Source organism: Macaca thibetana, chromosome 12, assembly GCF_024542745.1.
Source record: "Macaca thibetana thibetana isolate TM-01 chromosome 12, ASM2454274v1, whole genome shotgun sequence".
NCBI classification, from domain to species: domain Eukaryota; kingdom Metazoa; phylum Chordata; class Mammalia; order Primates; family Cercopithecidae; genus Macaca; species Macaca thibetana.
Genome location: NC_065589.1, coordinates 12092235 through 12112173, shown reverse-complemented (window position 1 = coordinate 12112173; position 19939 = coordinate 12092235). Strand labels below are relative to the sequence as shown.

The 19939-nt window shown below is 38.4% G+C and overlaps 2 protein-coding genes across 11 annotated transcripts in view; both read left to right on the top strand.

Annotated features, from left to right (window-relative positions):
* SP100 (SP100 nuclear antigen) overlaps positions 1-19939 on the top strand; it is a 133334-nt gene that overhangs the window by 103152 nt on the left and 10243 nt on the right. The window contains exon 25 of one of the 10 annotated variants that reach the window (XM_050751083.1): positions 1078-2777. The exons of 8 other annotated variants lie outside the window; for them this stretch is intronic. In XM_050751083.1, the coding sequence (XP_050607040.1) occupies positions 1078-1602 (525 nt within the window). In that variant the 3' untranslated portion in view covers positions 1603-2777. Of the gene's footprint in view, positions 1-1077; positions 2778-19939 lie in introns of those variants that run through there. One more of the 10 variants, XM_050751089.1, reaches the window with a different exon arrangement.
* Positions 5063-19939, top strand: part of ITM2C (integral membrane protein 2C) — a 350051-nt gene continuing 335174 nt past the window's right edge. The window contains exon 1 of the mRNA XM_050751146.1: positions 5063-5079. The gene's annotated coding sequence lies outside the window, so the exon portion shown is untranslated. The remainder of the gene's footprint in view (positions 5080-19939) is intronic.

Sequence of the window (19939 nt, the reverse complement as noted above, 5' to 3'; positions counted from 1 at the left end):
GTAGAAATATAATGCACACAAAAATTAAAATCAAAAAGAGAATTTGTATACTACAGTGGGGGGGAAAAAACCCTATTCCATTAGGGAGCCAACTAAGAAAGAAAATTAAATCCAGGTTCTGCTTTAGAGACTTACTATAGCCAGGAAATAAGTCCAAATTGCAAGTAAATAGTAATTTTTGAAACTCAAAAACAATGGTCCGGACTAGAATCTAGTAACAACTACGCTATAATTTTCTTCTGAAAGATAATTTTTCTCTCTTCAATCTCCCTTTTCTGCCAAAGAAAAATCATAGGTCAATTTTATTTGCAATATAAGTTTTAGCCTTGTTGTGTTTGACCTGATTATTTATGTAAAAGGCAGCAGGAATAGTGATTGTCCATATAGGCTCCTTTTTTTATTAGACATTTTAGATTAGACTTTTTTTTTTTTTTTTGAGATGGAGTCGTGCTCCATCACCCAGGCTAGAGTGCAGTGGCACAATCTTTGCTCACTGCAAGCTCCGCGTCCTGGGTTCACGCCATTCTCCTGCCTCAGCCTCCCGAGTAGCTGGGACTACAGGCGCCGCCACCACTCCCAGCTAATTTTTTTTGTAGTTTTAGTAGAGACGGGGTTTCACCGTGTTAGCCAGGATGGTCTCATTCTCCTGACCTCATGATCCACCCGCCTCAGCCTCCCGAAGTGCTAGGATTACAGGTGTGAGCCACCGCACCCAGCCTAGATTAAACTTTTAAAAGCTTCTTCAGGATAGAAAGCCAAGTCAAGGATTTATCATCAGATCGTGCCTCTACTACTTGTAATAATTGGGTAAATTCCTCCTTTCTTGAAGTCCTCCAAATACCTCAAAGTTTCTGGGCCTGTCAGGAAGGGACATTACTTAACACGAGGTCAAAACACCTACAAGGGATTGCAGTACATTGAGCTCCATAGAGACAGTGCTGGGGCAAGTGAGAGCTGGACAGGCACTGGGCGACTCTGTACCTTGCTGAGGAAAAATAACTAAACATGGGCAAAGGAGATCCTAAGAAGCTGAGAGGCGAAATGTCATCATATGCATTTTTTGTGCAAACTTGTCAGGAGGAGCATGAGAAGAAGAACCCAGATGCTTCCGTCGACTTCTCAGAATTTGTTAAGAAGTGCTCAGAGATGTGGAAGACCATTTTTGCTAAAGAGAGAGGAAAATTTGAAGATATGGCAAAGGCAGACAAGGCCCGTTATGAAAGAGAAATGAAAACCTGTATCCCTCCTAAAGGGGAGAAAAAAAAGTTCAAGGATCCCAGTGCACCCAGGCGTCCTCCTTTGGCCTTTTTCATGTTCTGCTCTAAGAATCGCCCAAAAATCAAAGGAGAACATCCTGGCCTGTCCATTGATGATGTTGTGAAGAAACTAGCAGAGATGTGGAATAACACTGCTGTAGCTGACAAGCAGTTTTATAAAAAGGTGGCTGCGAAGCTGAAGGAAAAATACAAAAAGGATATTGCTGCATATCGAGCTAAAGGAAAGCCTAATTCAGCAAAAAACGGAGTTGTCAAGGCTGAGAAAAGCAAGAAAAAGAAGGAAGAGGAAGAAGATGAAGATGAAGAAGAAGATGATGATGAATAAGTTGGTTCTAGCGCAATTTTTTTCTTATCTACAAAGCATTTAAGCCACCTGTACACAACTCACTCCCTTTAAAGAAAAAAACTTAAATGCAAGACTGTGTAACATTTGTTTTTAAACTGTACGCTGTCTTTTTTTGTATAGTTAACCACTACCGAATGTGTCTTTAGAGAGCCCTGTCCTGGTGGTATTTTCAATAGCCGCTAACCTTGCCTGATACAGTATGGGGGCTGTAAATTGGCATGGAAATTTAAAGCAGATTCTTGTTAGTGCACAGCACAAATTAGTTTTATATGAGAATGGTAGTTTTTTCATCTTCAGTTGTCTCTGATGCAGCTTATATAAAATAATTGCTGTTCTGTTAACTGAATACCACGCTGTAATTGAAAAAAAAAAAAAAAAAAAAAAAAACAGTTGCAGCTGTTTTGTTGACATTCTGAATGCTTCTAAGTAAATAAAATTTTTTTAAAAACTCTATGAGGGAACTGTGTAGACAAGGTATCAGGTCGGTCTTCTTCCATGTCTATTGGTTCTACAAAGCCAATCTCAATCCCTCAAAACAATGGTGTCATACTTGAAAATACGACACCTTAGTCAAAGCCTTGGTAAAATAATCAGTGTTTCCAATCTGTCCTGTTACAAAAGAAACAGATTATTATTGAATTTGTGCAAATAACCATTGCCATAAGAATGTTTTCTTGAGTACTCAAAAACGTAGTAAAGACAATAAGGAATTATCTTAATAAAAATAAGTTTTGGGCCAGGCGCGGTGGCTAACACCTGTAATCCCAGCACTGTGGGAGGCCAAGGCAGGCGGATCACCTGAAGTCAGAAATTTGAGACTAGTCTGGTCAACATGGTGAAACTCTCTCTACTAAAAATACACAAAAAATTAACCAGGCATGGTGGCATGTGCCCGTAGTCTCAGATACTCGGGAGGATGAAGCAGGAGAATCGCTTGAGCCCAGAAGGCAGAGGTTACAGTGAGCCAAGACTGCACCACTGTACTCTAGCCTGGGCAACAGAGTGAGACTCCATCTCAAAAAAAAAAAAAAGTTTTAAAAAGAAAGAGATTTTAGAATTAAAAATCAGTATCTCTTTTAATTTTATTGAAAGCAAAGCAATATTTTAAGCAAATCTTGTTCTAACATAGGGGACCAAATTTTTTGTTTTTTATCAGTGTAGTTTTAATATCAAATCTCAATCTTTAGAAAGACTTATAATTTCCTTTTCATTGTAGCTAACTTGATCATATACAAAATTTATTTCATAGGGTTTCTTTTCACAAACCTTATTATGACTTAGACTGTTTATGAAATGCTTGGACTTTTTGCTTTTGTCTGTACTTTCTTAAATAACTAGACATTTTACTTTAGAACAAAAAATTTACCATACAAGACTTTTTTCTCATGTAAAATTATTCTCTTTTAACCTATCTTACCAAAAATATTCATAAATTTTTTCATTTTTCTCTCTCCTTCTTACTGGTTCCTTTCTATATTGCTCATTACTTTAAAACAACCTTAAATAACCCCTGAATTAAACACAATTACTTTTTCTCAGAAAGAACATATTTTTATGCCTTCTTATAATTTTCTGTCATTAAAAACACATCTTACTTTTTTGACACATTTTAAATGTAGAATTATATATATTAATTAGAATGCTTAAACTTTCAGTAACTTTAAATTTTATTGAAAACCTAGGAAACAAGAAATCTTGAATTGTCTGTCACATGACAGTATCTTACAAATGAGAACTCTTTTATAATTTTTAGAAACATTTTCTCATAACAAAAACATTTTTTATCTTAATTGGAATTGACCTAGATGTTTAATAAGCATCTATTTTTGAGTTTAATTTAGCAAAACTTTAAGATTTTAAATTACATTAAAAGTTTATATATGTTTATCCCATTTACATTTACTTTATTTTTAACAGTTTACCTAGATTACTTATGAAAACTGATATATTAGACAAAGCTAGTCATCATTTCAAGTTATTTTCCTGTCAACCAATTTTATAGCCTGTGAATATCAGATGTTCACTTAAGAAAGAACCTTAAAGTTAAATATATGAGTATTTTGCTGATAACTCAGAAGATAGTTGTTTTTATTAAAGCAAAAATATTTAATCAGTCATACTTATCAAAAGATTTATTCAAGTCATGTGAACTTAGATATTTGGGACTACTAATTCCTGAGCATTAATGTATTTATAAGTCAATCTGGTACTACATAGAGATTTTATAGCTCTGCTTTTAAAATTCTGGTCATGAATCAGGTAAATTTCACTAGTTTAAAAGGAGGGTTGAATTAAATTGTGCCTTTCAAAATGGTACAAGTTAAAGTTATCTGTCCTGCATGACCGAAGCCCTTACTGAGTGTAGCAAATTTGTATCTTAAAGCACAGAGAAAGAATTTAATCCTTCCATAAGGCTAATGAAGTTTTACATCTCCAAGGGACTGTGAAGTCCAGCAGGGCATTTAAAGGGTATTATCTGATATCGGATAAAGGGTTTAATTGGGTTTACTTCCACTTTAATGGGGGTGGTTGAATACGTTTTACCAATGTCAGCAGGAGATTGGGAGCATAAATGATCCAGCAAAACTTGCAATAACTCATCAGTGTCATTCGTCAGTCTTGGGTCAGAAAAAAATGTTGGTGATAATTGTGATCATTTTGTTTCATTTTCATTCTTTAGTTGTTCTGTTTGCTCCTTCTGTTCCAAATGTAAATACGTTTTCCCCCTTTTGAGAGAAGGAAATGTGTGTATTATGACATTGCAAAAATCTCTACCTAAGAGACAGATGGGAGCCAAGAGGACAAGTAGAAAGGAATAAATTCATTTAAGGAAGAATATGAAGGCACAGGGGTAGAAGGAGGAGAAGCAATTGGAATGAAAGGGAGAAAGCTTTTGAAGTCTTTTTCAAATCAGAAATAGTGTGAGATAGCCTTTTGCTTATCTCTTCAATGAAGGCCATTTTTTTCCCCCAGGATTTCTTTTAGGAGCATCTCACTGCTATTGGAAGTAAGTCAATTTGTCTGGTTCTAAAACCAGCTTTTTCCAATTGTGCATGGCAATACATCAGCTTAGGCATTTTCAAAAGATCCCCATTTTGGCCAGTGCTGCTTATGACCATCCTGGGTTACATGGGTCCACTTATCTAAGTACTTGCAAGAAGAAGGACCCTAAGTGTTGCATATCAAATCAGCTGGTGCTGTTTCCCATCTTGGTTGTTTTTGAATGAAACAAGTAATATAGTGGATCAAGTGTGGTGGTTTTGAATTTTTGCTCCCCAAAATTTCACTCAATAGGCTGAAAAGATTCTCTTACATGTCTCTGATTCCAGAGTCACCTCCAAAGAAATTTCAGGGTATTCATGGGCAAGAGATAATCAGTTTTTATGAAGCCTGCCAGCTGAGCAAAAAGTTAACAGTGTGGGGATTTTCCTATGAGACTGCTCCATGTTGTGGGGGTATGCCCTGACACCTCTGCTGTTTTGGGTTTCCTAAAAACCACTTGGTTGTAGACAGAGAAGGTTTCTTAACTTCAGAGCAAGAGTGCCCTCCCTCATGCACTCAAAAAGGAGAAAGCTAAGGAAAGGTTGTCCCATTCAAAACCTTGAGAGAAACAATTCACAGAGCTCCTATTTTATGCTACCCTAGGATTCAACAAAAACTCCTGTCTAGTCAAGGAGAAAACCAGCTTCAAAAAACCAGAACTTCCACCATATTTTGGGAGGAACTCGTCTGCAACACCCAGCCAGGGCATCCAAGTTCAGGAACACAATGTGTTATGTGTTCATTACCAGTACCTGCACAAAGGTTGGAAGCCACTCTATGTGGTCCAAGGAGGTCACTCCAAAATTCTGCCAACTACACTAGAATGTTGACCAAAATTAAGCCTGTTGAGAAAGGAAGAATTTGAAAATGGTTTATTGAAAGCCAAATGTGAGGATCAATCCAAGAAAACACACCAACAAAGTTGAGAGTGTTCCAGAGTCTGTTACAAGTTGGAATGATTTTATAGGTAGAGTCAGGAGAAGGAAGAGGGACTCCTCACACCAGAATTGTCCTTTCTCATTGAAGGATACAATAGAGAGGTTACAATCGTTGGATACAGATTGTAACATACAGGCTCAAATGTCTTCATGCAAGACAATCAGTAAAATTTTATGATTCAGAAATAAGTCAGCACCCTTTTCAGGGTCAGTGGGGTATGCATTAATCAGTGTGTCAACAACTTGAGGATCTCATCATGAGATTCAGGAACAGGATTTCACCATGAATCACAAGACCTTCCCAAGGTAGGTTCATTTGGAAGCCTGTTTACTTTTAAATTAAACTGTCAAAAGTGGCCTGTAGGTTTTCACTATCCTTTCTCTGCTTGCCATGTGGATGCAGAGAAAAGGGGGTCAGCCATACTTGAAACTTAACCAATTGTCCTATAGAACTGATGTTTATAGTTTCTTTTGAATAAACGTGAAACTTGACCCCCCCGTTTTGAAACCTCAGAAAGTTTCATTTGTCTTATCTGAGGTCCTTTCTCAGGAAACCAACCATCAGGCCTCTCAAACTGTATCAAGGAACTGAAATACACCAGGTCACCACATCTGGACAATGCAACCCAGATAACTCACCCCCAATGGCTGCCTAACTGACTACCTGCTTCTTGTTGACATACTCCTCTTCTTTACCCCTAATTCCTGCTTTGCTGCATGTAGTTATATTTCTTCCCTATAAACCCCTAATTTTAGTCAGTTACAGAGATGGATATGAGACTGATCTCCCATCTCCTCAGCTGCAGCACCTGATTAAAGCCTTCTTCCTTGGCAATACTTGTTGTCTCAGTGATTGGCTTTCTGTGCAGTGAGCAGCTGGACCTGGATCAGGGTGTTTCAACAACAGATTTTGGTTTCCTGACAGTAAACATGTTGTTTGTGGCTTGGCTGCCATGGGCCACAAGTCTCAGAGGCCCTCCTAAGCAGCTGCCCACCCAGTTTTGACTGGAGGTGAGTTTTGGATTCTCTCTGGCCCTGCTGCTATGTGCCCAAACCACATTCCTGATTGCCTAGGAAGAATAGCCTTTGAAATTCTACATCTGCCTCTGGATAGATGAGTGTCCTTTGTGGGCCCAGACAGCAATATCTGCTCTTCTCTACTGGGGAACATTTTAAAGGAATTTCCATTTGCAGGTTGAAAAATTCCAAATGACTGAGAAAGGGAAGCATCCTCACTGTTTTGATATGGACTTTCTTGATGGCTTGTTTGTAATTGTGTGTGTGTTCCAGCAACTGAGTGTTCATTGCAGGTACCAGAGAGTGGGATTGGCTCCTCTTGATTTGGGAAATTCCAAAGGAATTTCTGTTTGCAGCTTGAAAAAGCCCAATCAATGCAGAGAGGAAAACACCCTGACTACTTTAGTTGGGACAGTCTTGGGGCTTGTTTGTTGTGGCAGCAGATGGATCATTGTGTTTTGGTGATTGTGTGTGTGTCAATATAGTCATGGTAAATTAGATTTGATAAACTGATATTCTTTCATAATACTGTTTTCCCCAATATTCTTCGGAATCTGGAGTTTATTCCTAAATGAGAAAGTGGGATGGAGTTCCATGTAACCAGGCTTTTAAGCTGCTATTCTAAGCAGAGTTGGTCCTGCTTAGTGTGTGATGTTCTCCTTTAGTGCTTTTTGGCCCCAGTGTCCTATTTTTTTTTTTTTTTTTGAAACAGAGTCTCACACTGTCACCCAGGCTGGAGTGCAGTGGTATGATCTCAGCTAACTGAAACCTCTGCCTCCCAGGATCGAGCTATTCTCCCTCCTCAGCCTCCCGAGTAGCTGGGACTACAGGCACACACCACCACGCCCAGCTAACTTTTGTATTTTTTTTTTGAGGCGGAGTCTCGCTCTGTCACCCAGGCTGGAGTGCAGTGGCACCATCTCGGCTCACTGCAAGCTCCGCCTCCCGGGTTCACGCCATTCTCCTGCTTCAGCCTACTGAGTAGCTGGGACTACAGGCGCCTGCCACCACTCCCGGTTAATTTTTTGTATTTTTTTTTTTAGTAGAGATGGAGTTTCACCATGTTAGCCACGATGGTCTCGATCTCTTGACCTCGTGATCTGCCCACCTCAGCCTCCCAAAGTGCTGGGATTACAAGCATGAGCCACTGGCACCCAGCCCCAGTGTTCTACTTTTTAAAAAAAATTTTTTTTACTTTATTTTTTTGAGACAGTCTCACCCTGTTGCCCAGGTTGGAGAGCAGTGGTGCCATTTCGGCTCACTGCAACCTCCACCTCCTGGGTTCAAGGGAGTCTCCTGCCTCAGCCTCCCAAGTAGCTGGGATTACAGGCACTCGCCACCATGCCCAGCTAATTTTTGTATTTTTAGCAGAGACAGAGTTTCATCATGTTGCCCAAGCTGGTCTCAAACTCCCAACTTCAAATGATCCACCTGCCTCAGCCTCCCAAAATGCTGGCCCCAGTGTTTCTTTGGAGTCTGGGGAGATTTGGACTTTAAAAATCAAACTGCCATGAAAACTGCTTCACCCAAAATTTTGGTTCACAGCTTTCACTGGATAACCTATCAGGGCAAAGTTTAGCTATGTGAACATGCTTGTAGACTGGTGAGTTTGTATTGCTATCTCACGGCTATAATTCTGAAGTAAAAGCAACTAGATCTTTGTTTGTGTGTATACATGTTTAGATGTGTTTATGTATATGTACCTTTGTTATGTTATATGTTATGCCAGCAAATTGGCTTATTGAAAAAAAGTGCTGGCCAGACATGGTGACTCACGCCTATAATCCCAGCACTTTGGAAGGCCAAGGCGGGTGGATCACTTGAGTTTAGACATTCGAGACCAGCCTGGGCAACATGGTGAAACTCAATCTCTATAAAATAAATAAATAAATAAATAAATAAATAAACAAACAAACAAACACAAAAGAATATTCATTAATTAAGTTCAAAGTTTTTTTCAAGTTCATATGACTTAAGAAAATCTTTAATAAACAATCTGGCTTTACAATTATTGGTAAAATAGGCCAGATGTGGTTGCTCACACCTGTTATCCCAGCACTTTGGGAGGCCAAGGCAGGCGGATCACCTGAGGTCAGAAGTTTGAGACCAGACTGGCCAACATGGAGAAAGCTTGTCTCTATTAAAAATTTAAAAATCAGCTACGCATGGTGGCAGGTGCCTGTAATCCCAGCTACTCGGGAGGCTGAGTCAGGAGAATCACTTGAATCTGGGCGGTGGAGGTTGCAGTGAGCTGAGATCATGCCATTGCAATGTAGCCTGAGTGACATGAGTGAGACTCCACCTCAAAAAATAATTATTAGTAAAATAAAAATAGAAATGTCTTCAGAATTGTCAGCATATATTTCTGTCTGGGTTTTATGTTTGTCTCTGCTAGATATTTTGAGGTGACAGAGTTTGGCACAGAAGGTTATAAAACTATAAACCAGTGGGTATGGTCACTCATGCCTGTAATCCCAACACTTTGACAGGCCGAGGCGTGTGGATCACCTGAGGTCTGGATTTTGAGACCAGCCTGACCAACATGGTGAAACCCTGTCTCTACTAAAAATACCAAAAAAGAAAATTAGCTGGGCATGGTGGCAGGTGCCTATAATCCCAGCAACTCAGGAGGCTGGGGCAGGAGAATCACTTGAACCTGGGGGGCAGAGGTTGCAGTTAGCAAAGATCACACCATTACACTTCAGCCTGGGCAACAAGAGTGAGATTCCATCTCAAAAAAAAAAAGTATAAACCCAGCCAAAACAAAATGATCTTTCTTTTAATAAGCAAGACTAATTTAATGTTGTTGATTTAATGAAAACAGTTGAATCTTCTGAGTTATTGGTGAAAATACCCATGTAGTTAAAGTTCTTACTTAGGTGAACGTTTGATATTCACAGGTTATAAAATGGTTAACAAGGAAATGATGCATAAATAATCTCAGAAACTACTAAAAATAAATAAAATATAAATGGGTAAGTGCTATAGATAAAGTTTTTGTGTAATTTAAAATCTTAAAGTCATTTTGGATGCTCATTGGATGTCTGGTAATTTCCAATTAAAAAAATGTTATGATATGGGGAAACATGTTTCTAAAAATTATGGAATGTTTCTCACCTATAAAATGCTAGTATCTGATAGACAACTCAGGATTTCTTGCTTCCTAGGTTTTCACTAAAATTTAACATTACTAAAATAGTTAATATGTAATTCTCTATACGAAATTTGCCAAAGAAGATGTGTTTTTATTGAGAAAAAGAATAATTTTGTCTAATTCAGAGGTTATCTGAAGGTTACTTCAAATTATGGGCTTGAAAAGATTATTTATGAAACAAGGTAAAAAGGAACCAGTAAGTAGAGGAGAGAGATGTAAAGAGAGTTATGGATATCAAGATGTAATTTGGGTAAGGAAGGTTACAAAGAAAAGATAATAATTTTGTATGAAAAAGGATCTTGTATGTTAAATTTTTGTCCTAAAGTAAAATGACTTGTTATTTTTTTAAAAGAAAGAAAAAGAAAATTTAGGACAAAACAGACAGTTCAAGCACATCATAGATGGTCTGTGTAAGCCATAGGTAGTTTTTTTCCATTTCTCTGTGTGTCTGTCTTCATGATCATACAGAAAAAAACAGTAAGTTGAAAAAGTTTACATAATAAAATATTATTTAAAACCTGATAGAAAATTGGAGAAACTTGACTAATTAACATTGCTCATAGTTAAAGCTGTTAGTCTTGATGAAGGTGAATTAGTAAATTAAGAAGTGTTGTGAAGAAATACATTGGCACTCCAAGATGGCCAAATAGGAACAGCTCTGGTCTGGAGCGCCCAGCAAGATTGAAGCAGAAGATGGGTAATTCCTGCATTTCCAACTGAGGTACCTGGTTCATCTTATTGGGACTGGTTGAACACTGGGTGCAGACCACAGAGGGTGAGCTGAAGCAGGGTGGGGTGTCCCCTCACCCGGGAAGCACAAGGGGTTGGGGGATTTCCCTTTCCTAGCCAAGGGAAGCCGTGACAGACTATCAGTCTGGTTAACGGTATACTGGAGAAACGGCACACTCCTGACCAAATACAGTGTTTTTCCCAAAGTCTTAGCAACTGGCAGACCAGGAGATACACTCCCATGCCTGACTTGGCAGGACCCATGCCCACAGAGCCTTGTTCAGTGCTTGCGCAGCAGTCTGAGATCAACCTGCGATGCTGCAGATTGGAGGGGGGAGGGGCGTCCACCATTGCTGAGGCTTGAGCAGCTCACAATGTAAACAAAGGCATGGAAGCACAAACTTGGCAGAGCCCACCGCAGCTCAGCAAGGCCTACTGCCTCTATACATTCCACCTCTGGGGGCAGGGCATAGTAGAACAAAAGGCAGCAGACAGCTTCTGCAGACTTAAACATCCCTGTCTGTCAACCCTGAAGAGAGCAGTGGTTCCCTCAGCAAGACATTCAAGCTCTGAGAATGGAGCATCCTCAAGCAGGTCCCTGACCCCCGTGTAGCCTGACTGGGAAACACCTCCCAGTAGGGGCTCACAGACACCTCAAACAGGCGGGTGCCCTTCTGGGATGAATCTTCCAGAAGAAGGATCAGGCAGTAATATTTGCTGTTCTGCAGCCTCTGCTGGTGATACCCAGGCAAACAGCATCTGGAGTGGACCTCCAGCAAACTCCAACAGACCTGCATCTGAAGGGTCTGATTGTTAGAAGGAAAACTAACAAACAGAAAAAAAATAGCAACAACAGCAAAAAGGGCATCCACACCAAAACCCCATCTGTAGGTCACCAACATCAAAGACCAAAGGTAGATAAAACCACAAAGATGGGGAGAAACCAGAGCAGAAAAGCTGAAAATTCCAAAAAATAGAGTGCCTCTTCTCCTCCAAAGGATTGCAGCTCCTTGCCAGCAAGGAAACAAAACTGGAAGGAGAATGAGTTTGATGAGTTGACAAAAGTAGGCTTCAGAAGGTCAGTAATAACAAACTTCTCCAAGCTAAAGGAGCATGTTCTAACCCAATGCAAGGAAGCTAAAAACTTTGAAAAAAGGTTAGATGAATGGCTAACTAGAATAAATTGAATAAACAGTGTAGAGAAGACATTAAATGACCTGATGGAGCTGTAAACCATGGCATGAGAACTTCGTGACGCATGCACAACCTTCAATAGCTGATTCAATCAAGTGGAAGAAAGGATATCAGTGATTGAAGATCAAATTAATGAAATAAAACAAGAAGACAAGATTAAAGAAAAAATAATGAAAAGAAACGAACAAAGCCTCCAAGAAATATGGGACTATGTGAAAAGACCAAACCTACATTTGATTAGTGTACCTAAAAGTGATGGGGAGAATGGAACCAAGTTAGAAAACACTCTTCGGGATATTATCCAGGAGAACTTCCCTAACCTAGCAAGAAAGGCCAACATTCAAATTCAGGAAATACAGAGAACACCACAAAAATACTCATCGAGAAGAGCAACTACAAGACACATAATTGTCAGATTGACCAAGGTTCAAATGAAGGAAAAAATGTTAAGGGCAGCCAGAGAGAAAAGTCGGGTTACCCACAAAGGGAAGCCCATGAGACAAACAGCAGATCTCGCAGCAGAAACCCTACAAGCCAGAAGACAGTGGGGGCCAATATTCAACATTCTTAAAGAAAAAAATTTTCAACCCAGAATCTCATATCCAGCCAAACTAAGCTTCAAAGGGAAGGAGAAATAAAATCCTTTACAGACAAGCAAATGCTTAGAGATTTTGTCACCACCAGGCCTGCCTTACAGGAGCTCCTGAAGGAAGCACTAAACATGGAAAGGAACAACTGGTACCAGCTACTGCAAAAACATGCCAATGGTAAAGTCCATTGACGCTATGAAGAAACTGCATCAATTAACAGGCAAAATAACTAGCTAACATCATAATGACAGCATCAAATTCTAACATAACAATATTAACCTTAAATGTGAATGGGCTAAATGTCCCAATTAAAAGACACAGACTGGCAAATTGGATAAAGAGTCAAGACCCATCAGTGTGCTGTATGCAGGAGACCCATCTCACATGCAAAGTCATACATAGGCTCAAAATAAAGGGATGGAGGAAGATCTACCAAGCAAGTGGAAAGCAAAAAAAAAAAAAAAAAAAAAAAAGCAGGGGTTGCAATCTTAGTCTCTGATAAAACAGGCTTTAAACCAACAAAGACCAAAAGAGACAAAGAAGGCCACTATATAATGGCAAAGGGATCAATGCAACAAGAAGAGCTAGCTATCCTAAATATATGCACACAATACAGGAGCACCCAGATTCATAAAGCAAGTCCTTAGAGACATACAAAGAGACTGAGACTCCCACACAATAATAATGGGAGACTTTAATACCACACTGTCAATATTAGACAAATCAACAAGACAGAAGGTTAACAAGGATATCCAGGAATTGAACTCAGCTCTGCGCCAAGTGAACCTAATAGACATCTACAGAACTCTACACCCCAAATCAACAGAATATGCATTCTTCTCAGCACCACATCGCACTTATTCTAAAAATGACCACATAATTTGTAGTAAAACGCTCCTCAGCAAATGTAAAAGAACAGAAATCGCAACAAACTGTCTCTCAGACCACAGTGCAATTAAATTAGAACTCAGTATTAATAAACTACTCAAAACTGCACAACTACATGGAAACTGAACCACCTGCTCTTGACTACTGGGTAAATGATGAAATGGAGGCAGAAATAAAGATATTCTTTGAAACTAATGAGAACAAAGATACAACATACCAGAATCATACAACATACCAGAATCTCTGGGACACTTTTTTTTTTTTTTTTTGAGACAGAGTGTTGCTCTGTCGCCCAGGCTGGAGTGCAGTGGTGCGATCTTGGCTCACTACAAGCTCCACCTCCCGGGTTCACGCCATTCTCCTGCCTCAGCCTCCCAGGTAGCTGGGACTACAGGCGCTGCCACCACGCCCGGCTAATTTTTTGTATTTTTGGTAGAGACGGGGTTTCACTGTGTTAGCCAGGATGGTCTTGATCTCCTGACCTCGTGATCCACCCGCCTCAGCCTCCCAAAGTGCTGGGATTACAGGCGTGAGCCACCGCGCCCGGCCTGGGACACATTTAAAGCAGTGTGTAGAGGGAAATCTGTAGACCTAAATGCCCACAAGAGAAAGGAGGAAAGATCTAAAATCAACACCCTAACATCACAATTAAAAGAACTAGAGAAGCATGAGCAAAGAAATTCAAAAGCTAGCAGAAAGCAAGAAATAACTAAAATCAGAGCAGAACTGAAGGAGATAGAGACACACACAAAAAAAAAAATCAAAAAAGCAATGAATCCTGGAGCTTGTTTTTTGAAAAGATCAACAAATTAGATAGACCACTAGCAAGACTAGTAAAGAAGAAAAGAAAGAAGAATCAAACAGATGCAATAAAAAATGATAAAGGAGATATCACCACCAACCCCACAGAAATACAAACTACCATCGGAGAATACTATAAATGCCTCTATGCAAATAAACTAGAAAATCTAGAAGAAATGGATAAATTCCTGTACACATACACCCTCCCAAGACCAAACCAGGAAAAAGTTGAATCTCTGAATAGACCAATAACAGGTTCTGAAATTGAGGCAATAATTAATAGCCTGCCAACCCAAAAAATCCAGAACTAGATGGATTCACAGCTGAATTCTACCAGAAGTACAAAGACAACCTGGTACCATTCTTTCTGAAACTATTTCAATCAATAGAAAAAGAGGGAATCCTCCCTAACTCATTTTATGGGGCTACCATCATTCTTATACCAAAGCCTGGTAGAGACACAACCAAAAAAAAAAAAGAATTTTAGGCCAATATCCCTGATGAACATCAATGCGAAATCTTCAGTAAAATACTGGCAAAATGAATCCAGCAACACATCAAAAAGCTTATCCACCAAGATCAAGTCAGCTTCATCCCTGGGATTCAAGGCTGGTTCAACATACACAAATCAATAAATGTAATCCATCACATAAACAGAACCAAAGGCAAAAACCACATGATTATCTCAATAGATGCAGAAAAGGCCTTTGACAATATTCAACAGCCTTTCATGCCAAAAACTCTCAATAAACTAGGTATTGATGGAACATATCTCAAAAATAATAAGAGCTGTTTATGACAAACCCACAGCCAATATCATGCTGAATGGTCAAAAACTGGAAGCATTCCCTTTGAAAACTGGCACAAGACAAGGATGCCCTCTGTCACCACTCCTCTTCAACATAGTGTTGGAAGTTCTGGCCAGGGCAATCACGCAAGGGAAAGAAATAAAAGGCATTCATTTAGGAAAAGAGGAAGTCAAATTGTCTCTGTTTGGAGATGACATGATTGTATATTTAGAAAATCCCATTGTCTCAGCCCAAAATCTCCTTAAGTTGATGAGCAAATTCAGCAAAGTCTCAGGATATAAAATCAATGTGCAAAAATCACAAGCATTCCTATACATCAATAACAGACAAACAGAGAGACAAATCATGAGTGAACTCCCATTCGCAATTACTACAAAAAGAATAAAATACCTAGGAATCCAACTTGCAAGGGATGTGAAGGACCTCTTCAAGGAGAACTACAAACCACTGCTCAACAAAATAAAAGAGGACACAAACAAAAGGAAGAACATTCCATGCTCATGGATAGGAAGAATCAATATCGCGAAAATGCCCATACTGCCCAAGCTAATTTAGAGATTCAATGCTATCCCCATCAAGCTACCAATGACTTTCTTCACAGAATTGGAAAAAACTACTTTAAAGTTCATATGGAACCAGAAAAGAGCCCACATAGCCACGACAATCCTAAGCAAAAAGAACAAAGCTAGAGGCATCATGCTACTTGACTTCAAACTATACTACAAGACTATAGTAACCAAAACAGCATGGTACTGGTACCAAAACAGACATCTAGACCAATGGAACAGAACAGAGGCCTCAGAAATAACATCACACATCTACAACCATCTGATCTTTGACAAACCTGGCAAAAACAAGAAATGGGGGAAAGGATTCCCTATTTAATAAATGTTGCTGGGAAAACTGGCTAACCATATGTAGAAAGCTGAAACTGGATCCCTTCCCTACTCCTTATATAAAAATTAATTCAAGGGATTAGAGACTTAAATATTAGACCTAACACCATAAAAACCCTAGAAGAAAACCTAGGCAATATCATTCAGTGCATAGGCATGGGCAAAGACTTCATGACTAAAACACCAAAAGCAATTGCAACAAAAGCCGAAATAGACAAATGGGATCTAATTAAACTAAAGAGTTTCTGCAGAGTAAAAGAAACTATCATCAGAGTGAACACGCAACCTACGTAATGAAGAAAATCTTTGCAATCTACCCATCTGACAAAGGGCTAATATCAAGAATCCACAAAGAACTTAAGCAAATTTACAAGAAAAAAACAACCCCATCAAAAAGTGGGCAAAGGATATGAACAGACACTTCTTAAAAGAAGACATTTATGCAGGCAACAAACATGAAAAAATGCTCCTCACCACTAGTCATCAGAAAAATGCAAATGAAAACCACAATGAGATACCATCTCACACCAGTTAGAATGGCAATCATTAAAAAGTCAGGAAACAACAGATGTTGGAGAGGATGGGGAGAAATAGGAACCCTTTTACACTGTTGGCAGGAGTGTAAATTAGTTCAACCATTGTGGAAGACAGTGTGGCAATTCCTCAAGGATCTAGGACTAGAAATACCATTTGACCTAGCGATCCCATTACTGGGTATATACCCAACAGATTATAAATCATGCTACTATAAAGACACATGCACACATATGTTTATTGTGGCACTATTCACAATAGCAAAGACTGGAACCAACCCAAATGTCCATCAGTGATAGACTGGATTAAGAAAATGTGGCACATATACACCATGGAATACTATGCAGCCATAAAAAAGGATGAGTTCATGTCCTTTGCAGGGACACAGATGAAGCTGAAAACCATCATTCTAAACAAACTATCACAAGGATAGAAAACCAAACACCACATGTTCTCACTCATAGGTGAGAGTTGAACACATGCACTGCAAGAACACATAGACACAGGGCAGGGAACATCACACACCAGGGGCTGTAGGGGGATGGGAGACTGGGGAAGGGATAGCATTAGGAGAAATACCTAACATAAATGACCAGTTGATGAGTGCAGCAAACCAACATGGCACATGTATACCTATGTAACAAACGTGCACATTGTGCACATGTACCCTAAAACTTAAAGTATATTAAAAAAAGAAAAAAGAAAAATAAATAAATTTTTTTAAAAAGAAATACATTCGCAGTTTGGCAGTTCTTTTTTCAATATAATTAAGCATGAAGCCAGATGTAGTGTGGAGCCAAATATCACATACATGCTTGCATTGCTTCACATTCTATTGGCTATTCTGCATAGATGGTACTAGCACTAAAGTACTTGCTAGTTACATACCTAAAGTGAGTTTCTCAATTGTACAAAACATATAGTACATGTGGTGGACCTAAGGACATTTAATTGTATATCAGGAACAAAATATTCATCATATGTTTTTAGGCTCTGAGTAATACTATAGCCTCCAAGGTAAACTGAGTAGAAGAAAAATTGGAGGTTGGTTTCCTATTTATTTGTTTTTGCTCCTAATTTTCATGTATTTTCTGTTTGTTCTCCTTTGGATTTTACTTATATATACATATATAAATTTTTGTTTTTTAGTTTCTAATGGAAGGCTTTTATTTGGTTCTATGAATAGTCATTTTTTTTCCTATACATTTCCAACAATTCATTATTTTCTCTATTTATCCAAACTTCCCAATCTACCTTTGTCAAGCCTCCAAAAATTAATAGAGGACACCAACCATTTAAAATTTGATGGTTTTGCTTACTTCTAATGATCTAGAGGGCTATAAGAGCTTTAAGGTTCCTAGCAAAATAAATAAATAAATAAAAGACATATAAGTTCTGAAAAGTAATAACACATTTTTTATTTTGTTATTTGAAAAGTAGGTGAGAACAGAAATGTTTAAATGGTGTTTATTTCCAAGGTAATTTAATTCAATCAATAATTTGACTTGGTTTCAGATCTTTTCCTTTAATGAGGAAAAACTGTGATACAGATACAAAGTGTTAATGTTCACAAAATATTGGCCTATCCTTAAGGAAATTATACTAATTGGGATTTCTCTCAAATTACTTTAGTTATCTTTACCATTATTAAAATTAAGTGACATTCACTTGGATTAAGTAGTAACAAAAAAAAAAAGATGTGAGACTAGTGAGTTTTGATCCCAAGCCTTCTATCACTGTTGAGTCTTTCATGTGTGTACTTGAAAACAAAATATCCACAAGTGTTTCACTGGTTTGAAGAGTGTAGTGGTGAATGTTACCTAATCAGTTGTCAGTACCGTAACTGATAAGAAAGTTACCTAATTAGTTGTCAGTACTATATTACCAGTCATGGAAATGTATGCTAGTGCTCTTTTATTTTTACTTTTACTTTTTTTTTTTTTTTTTTTTTTTTTTGAGATGGAGTCTCGCTCTTTCACTCAGGCTGGAGTGCAGTGGCGCGATCTTGGCTTACTGCAACCTCTGCCTCCTGGGTTCAAGCAATTCTCCTGCCTCACCCACCCGAGTAGCTGGAATTATAGGCACCCACCACCACACCCAGCTCATTTTTGTATTTTTAGTAGAGAGGAGGTTTCATCATGTTGGCCAGGCTGATATCGAACAACTAACCTCATGTGATCCACCTGCCTCGGCCTCCCAAAGTGCTGGGATTACAGGTGTGAGCCACCGTGTCCGGCCCTGAAGCTCTTTTAAAATAGCTGAAAAGAAATTACTGTGTATATGCTTAATCTCACTTTGCCCCTGTTTTGTTGCACAGTATCTAAATAAAAGGATATTATTTATCCTCATGCTAAATTTCCAAAACTGATATTTACATTTACCATTTTTTAATGATGGAGAGAAAAGTTAATTGTCTTACTTTGATGAGTTTAAAATAGGACCTATCCCATTTTTTATGCTTTTAGTCACAGTTCTGTCACCAGAATGCTAGCAATTAGATACATGCAAGGAGTAACCTAAATACTTTAATACAATGGTTTGAAGTGCTATAGGCAGTAATAACTACTGGACACTAAGTCACAGTGTTTGTGACATGTCACAGAGAATGATAGGACATTCTGCAGCATAAATGTCCTCTTAACTAATCCTCGTGCTGTTAAGTTACAGCGCTTTGACTTCTGGGTCTAAAACAGGCACCTACTTCTGCTGTATCTTAAACATTACCCTAGTTAAAGCCTCATCTTCAGACCTAGGAGAAAATGACAGTCAAAATGAACTGCTTTCATGAGACACTGGGCCAGAAATTAAAACTATTCAGTCCGTCTAGGCCAAGGGACTGTCATGGAAGACGTGGACATGTGAGATTTGAGGTTTTTCTATAAATTAAATGTTAATATCAAAAGCACACTGATACGAGGCCGGTGTCTAGGACCATGTGTCAGAACAATAGCATTTTCTTGGAGCATTAATCTGATCTTTAATAGAAAATTGTAAAATGTTTCTGGAGATCTTATGTTAGGATCAAACTGATTAAAATTAAAATTGTTTATAAGGTTTTAAAAATGACTTTTAATATTAATAATACACGATGCAAAGGTGAAATTTGGTTTTCTCTTTTGAACAAAATTTTCATGTGAGAGATAATGAAAGATTTTTATTTACCTTTTGAATAACTAAAGGGTGAAAACAGGAGGAAAGAGAGACATTTAGTTGGCCTCATGCTGTCTTTATTAGGTTTCATTGTTTGGGAAACTGAGTCTACTCTCTATAAAAGGGTAAAGGTTTTGTTTCATCTTCTTGGCTAAATCAATGACTACTTTACAGTGACCTGTGGATCCTATTTTGTAATATCAAGTGTCTTAAAACTTCGATATTTGACAGACTTTCCAAGAGTAAAAATTTCAAGTTCTAAATTCAGTCTTTTTGACCTCAAACTAACTTTTTTGCATCTTAGTTTCCCTGAAGTTCAAGAGAGACATATTAGACTTATTGGCTTGTTACATTAGGATTATGCAGAAAGCATTGTCACATCTGAGGTGGTGTTTAACTTCTTTGGGTTTATGTTTATATAGATGTGTTGCTAATATATGTTCCAGGATTGTATGAGATTCCTAAAATTCTTTCATGTTTTAATATATGTCATCAGTAATAATTATGCTTATTATGTTGAATTGTTATATGTCACAGAAATAATCAAATTTCCTCGTCAACTGTGTCTTTAACT